Source organism: Garra rufa, chromosome 3, assembly GCF_049309525.1.
Source record: "Garra rufa chromosome 3, GarRuf1.0, whole genome shotgun sequence".
Lineage (NCBI taxonomy): Eukaryota > Metazoa > Chordata > Actinopteri > Cypriniformes > Cyprinidae > Garra > Garra rufa.
Window position 1 is genome coordinate 51,057,842 of NC_133363.1, and position 16,833 is coordinate 51,074,674.

A 16,833-nucleotide genomic window follows, 5' to 3' on the forward strand; every position below is an offset into this window, starting at 1 on the left:
TGCATGTCTATACGGTCACGTTTTGTGTAATCTTTATAGCTCAAGTAGAAGTATTATAAAGTGGTCCAATCTTCTAATCAGCCATGATACTTCTAGTTTTTTGAAAAATGTAGATGAAAAGCTTTTTTCAAAAAGCACAACAGAACTTACTGATGATACAGATTTATTTGACATCCATTATCATGATCAAATTATACTAAAATTATACTTAAATTGGTAACTTTTTTTTGGTACTGTACAGTCTTACTGTTTCAACTTACTGTTTCTTTAAGGAAGGTGAAGGTCATATAGAGTTTTTTTTTACGACTCGTCATCAGTCGGCCATATTGGCGACACTGAATGTAAACAATGCCACTGAACTAAAACAAAACTTGCTAATTATTGCTTAAAAAGATCAACTATTGTCATGTTTTGGGCTGTACTAATCGGACGAACCAGAAAAACATTTTGAGTACTATAGACTGCCAAAAGTTATAACAAATCAGGAGAAGAGTGCTAAAAATGGTTCGGGGAACAAAAGGTGTTTGTGGTTGGCCAAACTGAACCAGGATTTCCAGGGCAAGAATCTTGACAACATTCGTGTTTGTTCTTATAATTTCCGATTAGGTGAAAAAGTGTCTTAATACTGCTAATACGTATCTTTACCTATTAACTTTAGTTTGTCAAAATATTGCGCCCTTTCCTGCTCACTAAGTCCTTCTCTACATGATTTAGCAGCTGCCACACGTTTTTTCCCATGATTTAGACAGCATAAATTAGCAGAACAATGTGTTCAGTTGTATTTTAACCGTGCAATCCATGCTGTTGTTTACATCTGGGTATCTCCAATATGGCCGCACATCCGGGTAACTGACCAAACCGTGATGTAAATGCAAACTTTCTGTTGAGTGTTATACACTCACTGATTTAATAAAGTGTCAAAATCTGACCATGAATTTATAAGAGAATACTGATTAAGTAATGTTTTGTCATTAATATACACACACATTGTATCATTGTATCACCTGTGCGTGCAGGTAAGCATACACCAGTCATGGTGAACGTGCAAAAAAACTGTACTAAATATCATAACAAAAACATGCAGGTGTTTTATTTCCTTATCACTCTTAATATTTACAGCAAGCTCGTCATGTTTTGATGTTATCTGAACTTCTGATTTACATATCTACTTGACAACCAGTGGCATTTCTCCCTCCGTCGACCGTGTGCAAAGAAACTATTGACTTTGTCTCTGTTTTTTTTTTTTTTTGACTTTGTCTCTGGTGAATCTTATTTTAGGTACATCGCTGACGCTTTCGTGAGGGCTGAACTTTGCCCACGCCCTCTTCATGCACTTCCAGCATTCGTTAACTCGGTCTCCTCATGGTTGCAAGTATAGGTCTCTGCAGGAAAGTAATGGGAGTTACTAGATCGGGGCGTTTTTAGACCATGGTACCTGATTGGCTGACGTCATAGTGACGGTAGGTTTAGGGGTGGGGTTAGGTAAAGGGAATCATTTCGATATCATGATTTAGAAACACCCAGCAGTTTGAAAACACCCACAAAATTCAGAAACGCCCACGTTTGCTCTGCAGAGACCTCTTCCTCCATGGTTGTCTTACATCTCCCCGCGGAGGCGTGCCCACGCCGCACAAATACAGGCTGCAGACGCGCGCCTGACTCATTCGGTTTGTCAGAGAGTACAGTGAGGTAAGCAGAGCCGCGCTGCCCACGCTAAGAAGAACATGCGATTGTCTGGTACCATACCCACTCCCGACATTGTGAAACAACGCGTTCGTCTCAGTGTATCGTGAAGCGACCTAACCGCTATAATTTCTATTAAGGTGAAAAAAGTTCTAGGAGGTGACAAAAGATACAACGGTTTGGACGTCTACTTTCCGTTCAACTGTTTGTGGAGCACGCATGATTTACCTGTGCCGGACCGAAAGCGAAGATTGCATGAAAGGTGAGAGTCTTTCAGTGGCAAATTTTGGCTTTAGAAATGTGGTAGAGCAATATATATTTTTTAAAAGTTGTACAAGTTTAAGATTGTCTTCCAGCCTGACTAACTAAAGTGGCTGCTCATCTCAGCTTATTTTTTCTTTAGCTAGAATATTTAACTTTTTGAATGAACTGTGAACTAGGGATGGATGTCTGCCAGGCTCATTAGTCAACTGAACAAATGTTGCGTAAAACAAGTGTTTATTTAATGTTAATCTCATTTACTGCTATTAAATTTGTATTTGACAAGTTTACTTGGCCATAGCTGCCAGCAAAACCAAGGTAGAAGTAGAGCAAACAATGTTAGACTGATTTAAGTAAGCAATTGGGATCAGTACTTAAAAAAAGCAATATCAGTCAACCACTATAAAGTAATTGCACTGGCTTGTAATAATTAACTTTTGAAAAGTTGTGGATGACCATATGAGGACCTCTGAGTAAAGATGGAGAAAGAGCATATATTTTAGTTAAGTAAGCAATATCAATATTGGCGTCAGTTACTTAAAAAGCAGTATCAGTCAACCACTATGAAGTAAATTCACTGGCTTGTAATAATTAACTTTTAAAGAGTTGTGGATGATGACATGAGAACCTAAAATTAAAGATAGACTTTCATTTAAAGCAGTGTGTTTTTTTTAATGCTTAATGTTGACTGCAAAAAAAAAAAAACTTGTCTGTAGCTATTATTAGTCTGCGACTAGACTATGAGATAACCATCAGAATTGCTTTACATTTACGCCAACTGTATTTGAATGTTCTTATCATGTCTTATCATGTTCTTATCAAATGAGGCAACATAAACACTGGACAAATTATCCAACTGTAAATGTATATAGCATTTCACAGAGTACAATCTAATTAAGATGTTCACAAAGGTATTCCAAAGGAAAGGTCATTTCCTTACAGATGTGCTTGTGTCTGTAGATCAAATCAGTCTGGGTTATTTCATGTTTGCATTTTTCACATGACACGCTATTACACACCATTGTCTTCGGGACGAGAAATATTTTGAAGGTGGTGGGATGTCGTCTAAAGCTGTTTCCTGTAGAAAGTTTCTCCTCAACAATAGGCATAGGGGCTAAAAACAGTTGGAGGTCTGAGCGGTGACCAACATCAGAAGCATCTAGGGATGCTGAAATAATGGGGCGGAAAAAATAAAATGCAAAACAATGGTATCGGCCACATGGCCAGCATGGTGTGGGAATAAAAGTGAGATGTTTTTGGGAATGCGAGATAAAAGATAAACCAGCTGCGAGAGTTACATAACTTCTGCAATGCAGAACTACAAAACCCCTCTGTGCATTTAGACTTGACCTATGAGGCCCTTAAAGGCATGTCAACACTGGTTTGATAAAATACATTTTTGAAATGGGTGATGTGCATGTTTTAACACAAAGTATATAATTAAGGGAAATGCTTAAACGGGCTGTGAGAAGCAGGGTAAAAAAGGAACTTTCTTACTTTCCTTTTTGGGAAGGTCATATGTGACCCTGGACCACAAAACTAGTCTTAAATAGCATGGGTCAAAAATGATTGATTTTTCTTTTATTTTTCTTAACTTGTATTAAGTAAAGATCATGTTCCATGAAGATATTTGTAAATTTCCTACTGTAAATATATCAAAACGTAATTCTTGATTAGTAATATGCATTGCTAAGAACTTAATTTGGACAACTTTAAAAGTGATTTGCTCAATATTTATATTTATAACACCCTCAGATTCCAGATTTTCAAATAGTTGTACCTCGGCCAAATTTTGTCATATCCTAAGAAACCAAAAAAATTACTCTTATGACTGGTTTTGTGGTCCAGGGTCACATATACCATAGATATGGGTCATCAGTTCTTGAAATTTGATAAATTGGTACCATGTTGGCTATCAGACAATATTCGATATTTATTTTCAGTATCAGTAGTAAATATTTTCCAATATGCATGCTCGTTTTTGACAATTTGTCAGTCCACCCTTTTTTTTTTTAAACATAAACACAATCTTATGAATAAGCCCATTCAAAATGATGTAAAGTTAAACATTGCTAATTTGAAGTGGAAAAGGACTTCTCGGTGTCTACACACGATTATCGTTCTTTTTCCAGCAGAGTGTCTCAGATGACTCACAGACGACAGACGTTCTTCCACTCTTGCTAGACGCGAATGTGGCCTGTTTAATATTTGAAGCTCCTGTGTGGCATGCAGGAGGACACAATGCATAAGTGTTTGTTAATGCTTGACTGAAACCGATCCTATCCTGAGATCTTCTTGGGTGTGGGTTTATTTGTAGCCAATTTTCCATGAAGAGCTGACAGACAGTTGCAGTCAGATTACAACATAGGAACATAATGTTCTGAATCATTTTATGTTTAAACATTAAGTCAGTGCATAGCCAAGTCTATGAAGAGAAAAGTAACACTTGAACCACACAAGTACGTAAATATGAGCTTGACAACATCTTTTTGTCTTCCTCCTTTGTTTCAGATCTCAAGGCTATACACAGTTGCGCCACACTGGGAGGCTTACTGGACAAGCAGGAGAAGCATCCCTGTGACTCCAAGAAACTGTCTCCACTTCTATCTTCTCCCACAATGGCCCTGGCCTCCTTTCATCTGATGCAAACTCTAAAGAACTCTCCGGCGGCTCTGCGTCGGCGATTCCGCCGCGACCGAACGGAGAGCCTGTCTCACGGCGATCCTCTCTTCAAGGTGCACTACCTTGGCACCAAGAAGATCTTCTCCCTAGACTTGGAGCAGGCGGAGGACGCCATCGATCGACTGTTAGATGGGGCTCCTGGGAAGCTTTCTAAAGATCACGCCCTGGTAGTGCGAAACCGATATGTGGAAGTTAAAGAACTGAGCACCGGAAGACAGCTCACCAAGACCTACTTGCAGGATATCGCATACTGTGCCTCGCACACGGCCAGACCAAACGTGTTTCTGTACATCTGCAGGCAGCCCGGTCAGCAGCTGCAATGCAGAGTGTTCTGGTGCAGTCGGGCAGAAAGGGCAAAGGACATGACCGCTTGCCTGGCGATGTCGTTTCAACGAGCGCTCAATGACTGGCAAAGTGGATGCGCCACGCTGCCGCAAACGGAAGGGATTGCTAAAGACCCAGAGATTCCTGGTACACCCACACCCAAAGGGTCAACGTTGCCAGCTAGTTTGGGAAAAGGTGAGTTTAACCAGGACAGTGTGGAGACAGATGAGTAGTATTCTCAAAAAGCAAGATAGCAATTTTACATTTCTTCAATGTCTGTTTTAGAGTTTTAACTGTATTTATTCTTGATTTTGTGTTGCAGTCCGTTGGAAGAAGAGGGGGTCGGTGTCCCGCAGCCCCCTACGTGCCATTTCCAGAAGAGGTTCTGCCAGTGACAACTGGCATTGATGGTCCCCGTCCCACCCTGAACCTTGTCCACATTAATTCTGTGATGCTTGGGAGTTTCCAGCATGGAAAGTGAGGAAAAGGACAACCACACCTAGAACTGGTGGAACTTTTGAGCTTTGATAGAGTTTGTGACTCAAGTTCGGAGTCTGAATTCTGAACAGCCACTGCATTTGAGTTTACGGATTTACCAAAGTGATAGGTTTTTTGGCTTAGGAAATTAATGGGAAAGTCATGCTGGTTTAAATTTCGTCTCAGTTTAAGAGACAAGACCAAAAGTTCTTATCTGAGCTGGTATCTAGTTTGAAGACTTGTGTGTATCACAGAGTTGAGTTTTTCCAGTCAGTCTCCTCCTCTGTGTACAGTACATGTCTGGGTAGTTTGTTAATGTGATTGATGAGCAGCCAGACAGTTTTTGTTTGTATTAGAGGTGTCAGGTGAGGATCTGTGTGGAAAGTGGGTGGATGCATGATGGTAAACAGTTGCAGGACCAGGCCCTTTGGAAAAACTGTCTATATCCTAAATGCACAAAGGAAGCAATGCTTTTATGCTGTAAATGGCATTTTAAAGACGATCAGTTTTATTCTAAACTACTGTATGCTTTCACATGCTCTTTTTAATATGGCCAAAACAACCACACATTGTCAACTGATGATTGAATTAACATTACACCCTCAATGTGATCATTCACAGTGTTATTTACTGCATATTTGCATACTGAGTTGACAATCAGCACTCATTATAATTTGGCATTGGGAAGACAGAGGTACTGATTCCTGTTCCTGGTTGGTCTATCATAGCCATATCCTGCTTTGCCTGGTTCTACCTCAATTTGCCATTTTTATTCAGATTTTTAATTATTCAAGCTTTGAGCTTGAAGCGTAGGTTCTAATTCCAAACAGACAATGAAGAACAGAGTTCACAATATTGCTGTGTTCTCTTAAAATGAGAATATTTTCTCTATGCACCTGCATTCCAGCTGTTTTCAAGGCTTTTTTGTTACTGCAAATTTTTTTTTTTTTACTACATCAGCCAATTTTTCTCTAAAAAGAAAAAACGCCAACTAAGTCACAGTCTCCAGGCAACAGCTTATGACGTCAGAATGCTGACTTATTCAAAGGTATGCTTGCATAGAGACATGTCCTTGAAAAAGCAGCATTTTTATGTAGTTATAAATCACAAGTAAGCATTTTTAAGTGGCCTGTTCACATAAACCAAGTATTTTAAACAAGGACGCCCTGCTTCGCATGACTGGAACAATAGTACAATAGTACAAAAGATTGTCCAGCACCATAAGTGGCTATTTCCTTCACACTGTTACATACGCTCACTAAGAACTGCATCATATATAAAATAGTATACAGTCAGTGCCTCATGGTATTAAAAATTCTGCTTGATGTGTTAGGAAAATTACATCAAAGGATTTTTTTCTTTCATTTTATCCTTATGGATTTTATTTAAAGTCGTATTAAACCGTATCTCGCACTACAACAACCTCAGATCTGTTGTTGGATCTGTTCTGTCTGCTTTATGAGGTGTTCAATGTTCTATGAATGTTCTTGTACCTTATTTTAAACCTATTTCCTGTACATATTTAAATATTAAATGTATTTTATGGAATATTAAACTTTTTATACATGAAACATCTGTGTCTTGTATTCTATTAATTTATTAAACACACAAAAGACAGCAACACTCTTAAAAATAAAGCGATGCCATAGAAAAAAACATTTTTGGTTCCACAAAGAACCATTCAGTCAAAGGTTCTTTAAAGAACCATCTCTTTCTTACCTTTTTATAATCTTTCACCACAAAGAACCTTTTGTGAGACAGAAAGGTTCTTTATGGAACCATTTAGACTAAAAAGGTTCTTCTATGGCACTGTGAAGCACTTTTATTTTTAAAAGTGAAGAACTAAAAAATCGTGTTGTTACTTGACTTTCAGGACAGATTAGGTCCTTAAAGAGGGAGTAGTTTGTGAGCAAGTCATGGGGCGCAAATCCTTTAATACGAGGGATTAAAATACTCTCGTCTAATTTAGTAAGTTTTCAAAAACATGAACATGGTTCACAAAAACATGCCATGGCTAACATTTAGATGCTTACAGGCTAAAGCTATTTTTATTAAACCTCTTTGTACATAAATTAGTGTTCCTTAATATAAAAAAATAAGTAATTAACAAAACATGTTAGTTAATGGTTCCGTTTGTTACAATTCTAGATTGTGATGTTTGGAGTTTTAGGCCAAATGATTTAATACCCTTGGATGTTGTTCATTTTTCATTTGGTGGGTAAAGGACTTGGAGTTCTGTCGCTGCTTTGAAACCTTTGGACCTCAGAGAGGCTTTGAAAATGAAGTCGTCTCAATGGCTTCAACTCTTCCACAACTGAGAAACAAAGTAGAGAAAACATGTATTAGAGGATGATGGTAAAATCTAGCCTAACTAATAACCTATGCGGCTATATGTAACCCTAGACCACAAAACCAGTCATAAGTAGCACGGGTATATTTGTTGCAATAGCCAAAAATACTTTGCATGGGTCAAAATTAAAGGTTTTTTCTTTTATGCCAAAAATCATTAGGATATTAAGTAAAGATCATGTTCCATGAAGATATTTAGTAAATTTTCAACCATAAATATATCAAAACTTAATTTTTGATTAGTAATATGCATTGCTAGGAACTTCATTTTGACAACTTAAACGGCGATTTTCTCAATATTTAGATTTTTTTTTCACCCTCAGATTCCTGATTTTCAAATAGTTGTATCTCAGCCAAATACTGTCCTATCCTAACAAACCATACATCAGTGGAAAGCATATTTATTCTTCCAGATGATGTATAAATCTCAGTTGACCCTGATTCTGTGCCACGGCAAAATGAATATATGCAACTGACACAGGATGTATGAAGCAGGCCTAAGACTTTGCTTTGTTTAGATTTCTGTATTGTTTTTCTTACTCACACCCCTTATCGTATGAGCACAATGACAAAAGAACGTTCCAAATATTTGGATCCTAGATTTCCCGGACTCCAGTCTTTCAAAGTAACTGGAGCTTTGTGCTCACCCAGATCGTAGAAGGGTTCCTCTCGGCTTCCCTGAACCACAATCATCTCCAAGAAATTCAGTAGGGCCCCAGTGACCAGGAAGCGCTCTGGGAGGGACAGGGTTTGGAGGTAGCGCATGTCCAGAGAGAAGGGGTTGTCGGGAGGTGGCATAGTGCACAGTCCCACCAACTCACTAACCACGTCCCACACATGAGTTCCTAAAGGGAAGATAGAAAGATTTGTGGGTTATGCAAGACCCTTGTAAAATTACAGTAAAACTACAGATGTTTGATTACTATGCTTTATTGATATACAACCTCCAGCCTATACATATTCTTTAACCTTGGTAAAAAAAGTTTCCAAACTTTGACCCAGGAACATAAAGAAATAGTGTACCTTACCAGTCAAAGGTTTTTGAACAGTAAGAGTTGTAATGTTTTTCAAAGAAGTCTCTTCTGCTCACCAAGCCTGCATTTGTTTGATCAGCAAAAACAGTACAATTTAAAAATATTTTTACTATTTAAAATAACTGTTTTCTATTTGAATAAATTTTAAAATGTAATTTATTACTGTGATTTCAAAGCTGAATTTTTAGCAACATTACTCCAGTCACATGATCAGAAATCATTCTAATATTCTGATTTGCAGCTCAGAAAACATTTATTTTACAACAAAAACATTTATTTACATTATTATTATTATTATTATTATTATTATTATTATGTTGAAAACAGCAGAGTAGAATTTTTTCAGGTTTCTTTGATCACTTTTGATCAATTTAAATAATCATTACTAAATAAAATTATTAATTTCTATAATTTCTTTCCCAAAAAAATGATACTGACTCTAAACTTTTGAATCGTATAGTGTATAATGTTACAAAAGCTTTTTATTTTAGATACATGCTAATCATTGGATGTTTCTGTTCATCAAAGAATCCTGAAAATGATGTACTCAACTGTTTTAAATATTGATAATAATAATAAAAAAAATGATTCTTCTCAAATCAGCATATTAGAATGATTTCTGGAGGATCATATGACACTGAAGACCGGAGAAATGAAGCTGACAATTTAGCTTTGATCACAGGAATAAATTACATTTTAAAACATTTTTAAATAGAAAACATTTTAAAATGTTACTGTTTTGCTGTACTTTGGATTAAATAATTGCAGGCTTGGTGAGCAGAAGAGACTACTTTAAAAAAAAAAAACATTAAAAATCTCACTGTTCAAAAACTTATGACTGATAGTGTATATAATAAAATTGTGAAAATATTGCTGATAAAAGTTGAAGATGGTGAAATAAAGACGTTTAAAGATCTTAAAACCTTGAGATGTTGAAACCCAGTCTGTGATGGACTTTAGCTTCATTGGTGTATCTTTGACTAGCGTGTCAGTTCCTCCAACGTTTACTAGGCGTTCATGATTGGATCGAATCCATGCATAAGGTTGCCCATACTTGGCATAGCCGGCTAACAGGAACAGGGTGCAGTTCATTTCCTGGAGTGAAAAAAAAAAATATCTTTGAGAGCCTTGACCACTTCAATTCTGTCTTGATATCTTATAGAAAGCTCAAACGCTAAAGAGAAAATAATGTATGTACAACATACAGTATTTTGAAAATTCAGCTTTGCTATTACAGGAATAAATTACATTTTAAAATATATTAAAATAACAAACAGTTATTTCAAACTGTAATAATGTTTCTGTTTTTACTGTACAAAAACATAAAAAAATCTTACAAACCCCAAACCTTTGAACAGTACCAAAACTAATTAACATTACCACAGCATTTTATGATTAGTAATGTTCTTAATATGTGAATTTGATACTGGTGATAATACTCACAGGAACAGCAATCTCTCTCTCACTGGGTGAGGCTGGGAGAAGATGAGAATCAACATTCCTGTAAGTGAGTAATGAAAATAATTGATATACAGAACTTAGTTTATTATTGCTACAATACAAGGATATTTTTTTTCTTCACCTGCTGGGTGTTTGTTGCTGTGTGGTTTCTGGTGTCTCTTGTTTGTCTTGGGGAAGTGGCCCTTCTCCTGCTAAAGGCGAGCTGGCGTAATCACTGTCCAGACTGTAACTGCTACTGCAGGTTGAGCTGGTATAGTTGGAGGCCACTGACACAGCAAACCCAGGAGAACGCCATCTCTGAGAACAAAGTAACATTGCCATATAACAGTCACTAGATATAACAGTCACTGAAGCAGCAGCACTTGAGCTTGATGTTTTCAGAGATATACTTTTTAAAAGAAGTTTAAAGCTGTGCTTTATGACTTAACACCTTCAAACATCTTTTCAAACACATTTATGACCCTGGATTACAAAACAAAAAAAGTCTTAAGTAGCAATAGCCAAATATACATTGTATGGATGAAAATTATAAATTGTTCTTTTATGCTAAAATCATTAGGAAATTTACATTTTTGTATTTTGTGTTTTCCTACCATGAATATATTAAAACTTAATTTTAGATTAGTAATATGCATTACTAAGAACATTTTGACAACATTTTGATTTTTTTTGCAACCTCGGATTCCTGATTTTCGGATTCCTCGGATTCCTGATTTTCAAATAGTTGTATCTTGGCCATATTGTCTCAGCAAACCATACATCAACTGAAAGCTTACTTATTCAGCTTTCAGATGAAGCATAAATCTCAATTTTAAAAAAATTTACCCTTATGACTGTTTTTGTGGTCTAGGGTCACTTTTTGTATATAAAAAGTCTGAAAGAGAAAATTATTAGAGAAAACAAAGACCCCACCAAGTCATCATTGACCACAGTAAGCAGAAGTTCCTCTCTCCCTCTTAGCCAAGGCTGAAAATAATGGAAACCCTACAGACAGACATAAAAGACAGTGGTATGAGCTTGTAAATGTAAATATGAAACTGTACATAGTATTGCTTTAGTAACAGCCCACCTGTAAAGAACCCAGTATTGCTAACTCCGACAGGAAATGCTGAAGTCTTGCCCTTTGTTCTTGTTCCTGCATCTTTCACAAAGGCACGTTTATATAATTAGTTGTTTTTACACAATACACACTTATATAACCGCAAACTGTTTATAACCGTCTAATGTTGAACGAACAGGATTTGATGAATCTCATATCTACTAAGGGCTTATGGCTTCGTTACTAGGCAACGGCAGCCAAGCCTGTTATTGCCAGCGATGGGTTGAGGAGAAAATAAAACCCTTTGCATTTATTATGTGAATTTACAATGAATAAATTCATTTTCACCAAACACATCACCATAATACGACATCTGCAACACCGTTAATAACAGTCAAACAAAATCTAACAGATTAGTTACTGGAGTTAATATGAGCACACGCGCATTAATAAGCATGCAATCAAAATAGCATAGTCATATACTCACACCAGAGCTCATGTTCAAACATACACTGATGAACAATCAAACCAATTTGCTGTAAATTAAGCAAAATAATGCAAGCACACTGTCACGCCTATTTCCACATCCACTTCTTTGTCTTCCCCCTCCTGCAATGCATTGTAACACTTCTGTAAGAGATTAATAATGCGAGCATTAGTCTCTTATCCTAATGTTTTCCCCCACGGTTTTAGGAGTTTCATTCAGGTCTTATTTCGTATTTCTCGCGATGATCATTGTGCAGATGTTTCTGCCGCAAGCAAGGGATCATCTGCTTGTTGTGCTCTTAATGAAAAACGTAAAAAAATCACAACGCCTAGAGAATACTTTGATGTAATTTTGGAGAGCACCATTTAACACACCATACTATTTAATACCACGGTTTAATAGCAAGAATTAAGAATTATATAATGTTTATGTAGCAAAATATAATAGCGCTGTGGTCAGGCATTGTAATTTAGCTTAGGTAGCATAGCAAGGTTATTATTTGCTTTTAGCCACAGTGCCAGGTCATCACATATTGCCTAATAGCCACAATTAACTGATTAAATAAAGAAATTATGTAGTATTAATGCTTATGAAACGGTGGCTGGTTGGCTGGTTTTAGCTGGTCAACCAGCCTGGTTTTAGCTGGTCATAGCTGGAAGGCAGGCTGGTTTTAGAGGGGTTTTGTCCACTTTTCCAGCCTGGCCAGGCTGGTCTTAGCTGGTCAGGCTGGGAAACCACCAGCTAAAACCAGCCTGACCAGCTTGGGAGACCAGCTAAAACCAGCCACTTCCAGCTTAAACCAGCTAAGACCAGCCAACCAGCCTTGGCTGGTATTAGCTGTTTTTTTCAGCAGGGCCTGTCTTAGATGGGTTAAACTGTGGTTTAGATGGTTAGCTTGGTGAACTCCCAGACTGGCCAGCTAAAACCACTCTAAAACCATCAAACCAGACCTCAAAGTTTTCTGATGTTGTATTATCATCTGTCTCCCACTACTAATACAGCCTGTGCCAAAACAAATTGGTGATTTAAGTACATTTGTATGTTTCATATAGGTTTTATCATTAAAGGTCAATCATTTTTTCATATTTAAAATCAGCACATTAATCAGTCACACATAGGCCCTACTATAAAATGTAGGTTCACATGAAAGGAATTAATCTTTAGCTGGTGAATTATATAATTCACGTCTTGACTAGAATTCAGCTGTAGACAGACAAATGACTCACTGCATATATCAAGCAAAATGATGTCATGTCACCCTGTTGCCCACAACAGGAAGTGAACACAATAGCAGGCGCACAACACTGCCAGGACAGATTCAGTGGAATGTGTATTGTCTACTAGAGTGGAGCTACAAAAACCCCCCCCGGGCCAGAATACATTATGTACTTTCTGTTTTAATCAGTCAGTGATCCTATTAATTGTTCTGCTGTAAAACCAAACGCTGCACCAATGTAATGATGTCACTGTTTCACTTTTAGTCACTTCTCAGAATATAATATAAAAAAAAGTGTGATATGAGATCACTGTTTCTCATTATAGTTTGTGATAGTTTCTTCCTCTTTCTCACGAGGGTACTAGTTTCATATAAAAATCGCATTTCTAAATTGGATGCCAAAAGCGTCAGCTTCTCACATTTTAGTTTTGAAAGCTATGAAATATTCAGTTCATTTAAGTGTGGATGGTTCACATTTCAAAGCTGACCTCACTTGCAGTATGACAGTTTAGCTGAGAGCATTATGCTCTTTTTAAACACTATCTATGGACATTCTGTGAATATTACATAGCCTGAAAAGAGCTTAATACTCAGCCACTGTTTAATTAATTAATCAATGTAAATAATTCACTTCTGGGCCTTTAGTGCGAGAATCTTTATAACCAAGAAGTACAGTATGTTTGCTCTATTCAATTACACTGAAAAGATTGTTTAATACGTTTTGCACTCAGTTTGCTCTTCCCATTCAGACAAACCCTTAAAATATATCCATTCATCAGCCTTACACAGAATATTCTTTTTATTTTTGCCCTGATTCATAAAAGCTGGAACCAGTGGTGCATGTTGTCATTTCATTCACTGCTCACTACGCAAAGCTTCATCTTCTGTCCTTGAGTGAATTGTTCTTGTCCATTTTATTGTATTTCTCTCTCTCTTTATTCTGTTTCCTCTCCACCTCCGATGTGGATGCATGCTGAAGGCCATGCTGAGAGTGCAGAGTAAGATTCAAATAGGAAGAAAAAGATGTAAAAGACGTCAGCGCCCATTTTGAAATGACAGTTTTGTAGTGCATTTGAACTTTATGATATTGGTCATATAGAAATCTGCCAATAAGATTCTCAAGCTCTCTTTCACTGTTTTTAGAAATTGAAAATTGAAACTCACTAAAAAACTCCCTATAAGGTTTTATTCTGTAAGACTTTCTGTTATTCCCCTTTATGGAAGGGAAATAAATGTGACTGATCACACAGATCTGGTCGGTCATGCTGGGTGCATTTCCTACAAGCATGTCATATCATGATGACACTGTAGATGTGACAATGACACAATCTCATGCTTGGATGTAGATTACAGAGTGCAAATTAGTTTTCATTATATGGTTCAGTTCTTGTTGTTGTGATATTTTATTATGTATTTTAATATTAATACAGTGGCAAGAAACAAAAATAGTGTGATGTTTCTATGACATTTTACAGTTAATTTGTAATTTGACAAGTGCAGAAAGCTGCTATAAAAAGAACAGTAAAGTATCTTGCAAAAGTGAGTACACCCCTCACATTTCAGCAACTATTTTAGTATATCTTCTTACAGGACAATAGAAATGAAACTTGGATGTATTTTAGAGTAGTCAATGTGCAGCTTGTATAGCTAGTATAGCTATAGATTTACTGTAGTATAGACTATAGTATAGATAGTATCGATTTACTGTCCTCTGAAAATAACTCAACATACAGCCATTATTGTCAAAATAGCTGGCAACAAAAGTGAGTACACCCTAAATGATAACAGCAGTGTGTTGTTTAACCATGCAAAGCCACATGTCCTATTCATCATGTTTATGTTTTGGTCTGCTTGACAGGACCATAAAAATGTGTATATCTTGTATTAGAGCAGTTAAAATTAGGTGCTTTAAGTACAATCTCTCATACTGACCACTGGATGTTCAACATAGAATCTCATGGCAAAGAAATCTAATTTGAGAATTAGAATTGTTGCTCGCCACAAACATGGTCAAGGCTATTAGAGGTTCAGTAACACCCTGAAACCGAGTTACACTACAGTGGTCAGGATCATACAGAGGTTTTCCAAGATGGGTTCCATTCGGAACAGGCCTTGCAAGGGTCAAACAGCCAAGTTGAATATCCGTTCTGTGTGTCATTTGAAGAACCTGGCTTCAAAAAACAGACGCATGAATGCTGCCAGCATTGCTTTAAAGGTTGCAGAAGTAGAAGGTCAGTTTGTCAGTGCTCAGACCATATGCCGCACACTGCAACAAGTCGGTTTGCATAGGCGTCGTCCCATGAAGGAAGTCTCATCTGAAGCTGGCTCACAAGAAAGCCTGCAAACAGTTTGCTGAAGACAACCTGTTCAAGAGCATGTATTACTGGAACCATGTCCTGTGGTCTGATGAGACTATAACTTGTTTGGCTCAGATGGTGTCCAGCATGTGTGGCGATGCCCTGGTGAGGAGTATCAGGAAAATTGTGTCTTGCCTACAGTCAAGCATGGTGGTGGTAGCATCATGGTCTGGGGTTGCATGAGTGCTGCTGGTTCTGGGGAGCTGCAGTTCATTGAGGGAAACATGGAATTCCATTATGTACTGTACATTCTGAAGCAGAACATGATGCCTTTCCTCCAGAAACTAGACTGAACTGCAGTTTTCCAACATGATAACGATCCCAGACACACCACCAAGATGACAACTGTCTTGCTGAGGAAGCTGGAGGTGATGGAGTGACCAAGTATGTCTCCAGGACCTGAACCCTATTAAGCACCTGTGCGGCATCCTCAAGCGTAAGGTGGAGAAGCACCATGTGTCTAATGTCCAGCAGCTCTGTGAGGAGTGGAAGAGGATCCCAGCAACAACCTGTGCAGCTCTGGTCAATTCCATGACCAGGATGATTAAGGAAGTGCCAGATAACAATGGTGCTAACAACAATATATTGACACTTAAGGCAAGTTCACTTAAGGCCCAATCCCAATTCTATTTTCTACCCCTCCGCCTACCCCTCGCCCCTTCCCCTTGTCCCTTAAAACAAAGTGTAAAGGGGAAGGGCTAAAATATTTCCCCTAAGAAATGGGACACCACTACAACACTGTGATACGTCATCATACGTTGTCGCTAGTTCCTAATGTTACGTCAGAGGACATGCGCAGATGTTTATCACTCATTCCAAGATGTCAAAATGTTGTCATGTTGCAAAAAGTACAAATGTAAGGTGTACGCACCGTTCATTCACATGTGGCCGTAAGCAAAACAAACAACGCATATCACATGCGCGGCAAATTGCTAATCAGTGTAGTGGTGCCTGGAGAAGTATATATGCTTCATTTGTGAATTTCGTTTTCAACTTTCTATTTGAACGCATTCGTTTTCTGGATCCTTGGACTAAAATGTTTACAGGGGTTCACTGGTTTAAGAAATTTCTGATCGTAAAAATCAGCTTCTTTTGATTTGTATCGTTTTTATTATTATGTACTGATTTAAATTACTGGTGCGGTGAGCGGGCGCATTAGGCGCAATCATTAAAGACATTTCAAAGCAAGCCGGCTCCACGGTCCTGACTGCATCATCACTGCCTTTATTGGGTGTTTTGAGCGAATATTTACATTTATTCACATGACTGGATGCGGTGGACTGCCATGATTTTGGCGAATGCAGGACACTACTGAATAATGCGCATCAGAGGGGATTTAAAAAGTGGAAATTGCCGTGCCACTGGTCTTTCATGTTTCTAACATGCAGTCAAGTGTATATGACATAAAAATATATTTTGTAATATCGTGCAATCAGTGCTATCTGCTAGCAAACTTTAGCGAT

General features: G+C 37.6%; 2 protein-coding genes across 3 annotated transcripts; one reads left to right on the forward strand and one right to left on the reverse strand.

The window, feature by feature from the left end:
• The first annotated feature begins 1,683 nt into the window (after nt 1-1,683).
• Nucleotides 1,684-6,998, forward strand: LOC141331315 (uncharacterized). Its single transcript, XM_073836337.1, has 3 exons — nt 1,684-1,945; nt 4,456-5,145; nt 5,273-6,998. Exons 1-3 carry the CDS (start codon nt 1,903-1,905, stop codon nt 5,356-5,358), a joined length of 819 nt encoding a protein of 272 aa, XP_073692438.1. The 5' UTR covers nt 1,684-1,902; the 3' UTR covers nt 5,359-6,998.
• Nucleotides 6,999-7,122: 124 nt separating this feature from the next.
• On the reverse strand, nt 7,123-12,045 carry LOC141331314 (uncharacterized). 2 transcript variants are annotated; one of them, XM_073836336.1, is made up of 8 exons: nt 11,798-12,045; nt 11,341-11,406; nt 11,184-11,255; nt 10,393-10,568; nt 10,254-10,311; nt 9,734-9,905; nt 8,424-8,621; nt 7,123-7,741 (listed from the first exon to the last, which is right to left on the reverse strand). In XM_073836336.1, exons 1-8 carry the CDS (start codon nt 11,807-11,809, stop codon nt 7,635-7,637), a joined length of 861 nt encoding a protein of 286 aa, XP_073692437.1. In that variant the 5' UTR covers nt 11,810-12,045; the 3' UTR covers nt 7,123-7,634. The 2 variants fall into 2 exon arrangements, with proteins under 2 accessions (XP_073692437.1, XP_073692436.1); XM_073836335.1 differs by having other exon boundaries at nt 11,341-11,412.
• Nucleotides 12,046-16,833: the final 4,788 nt, after the last annotated feature.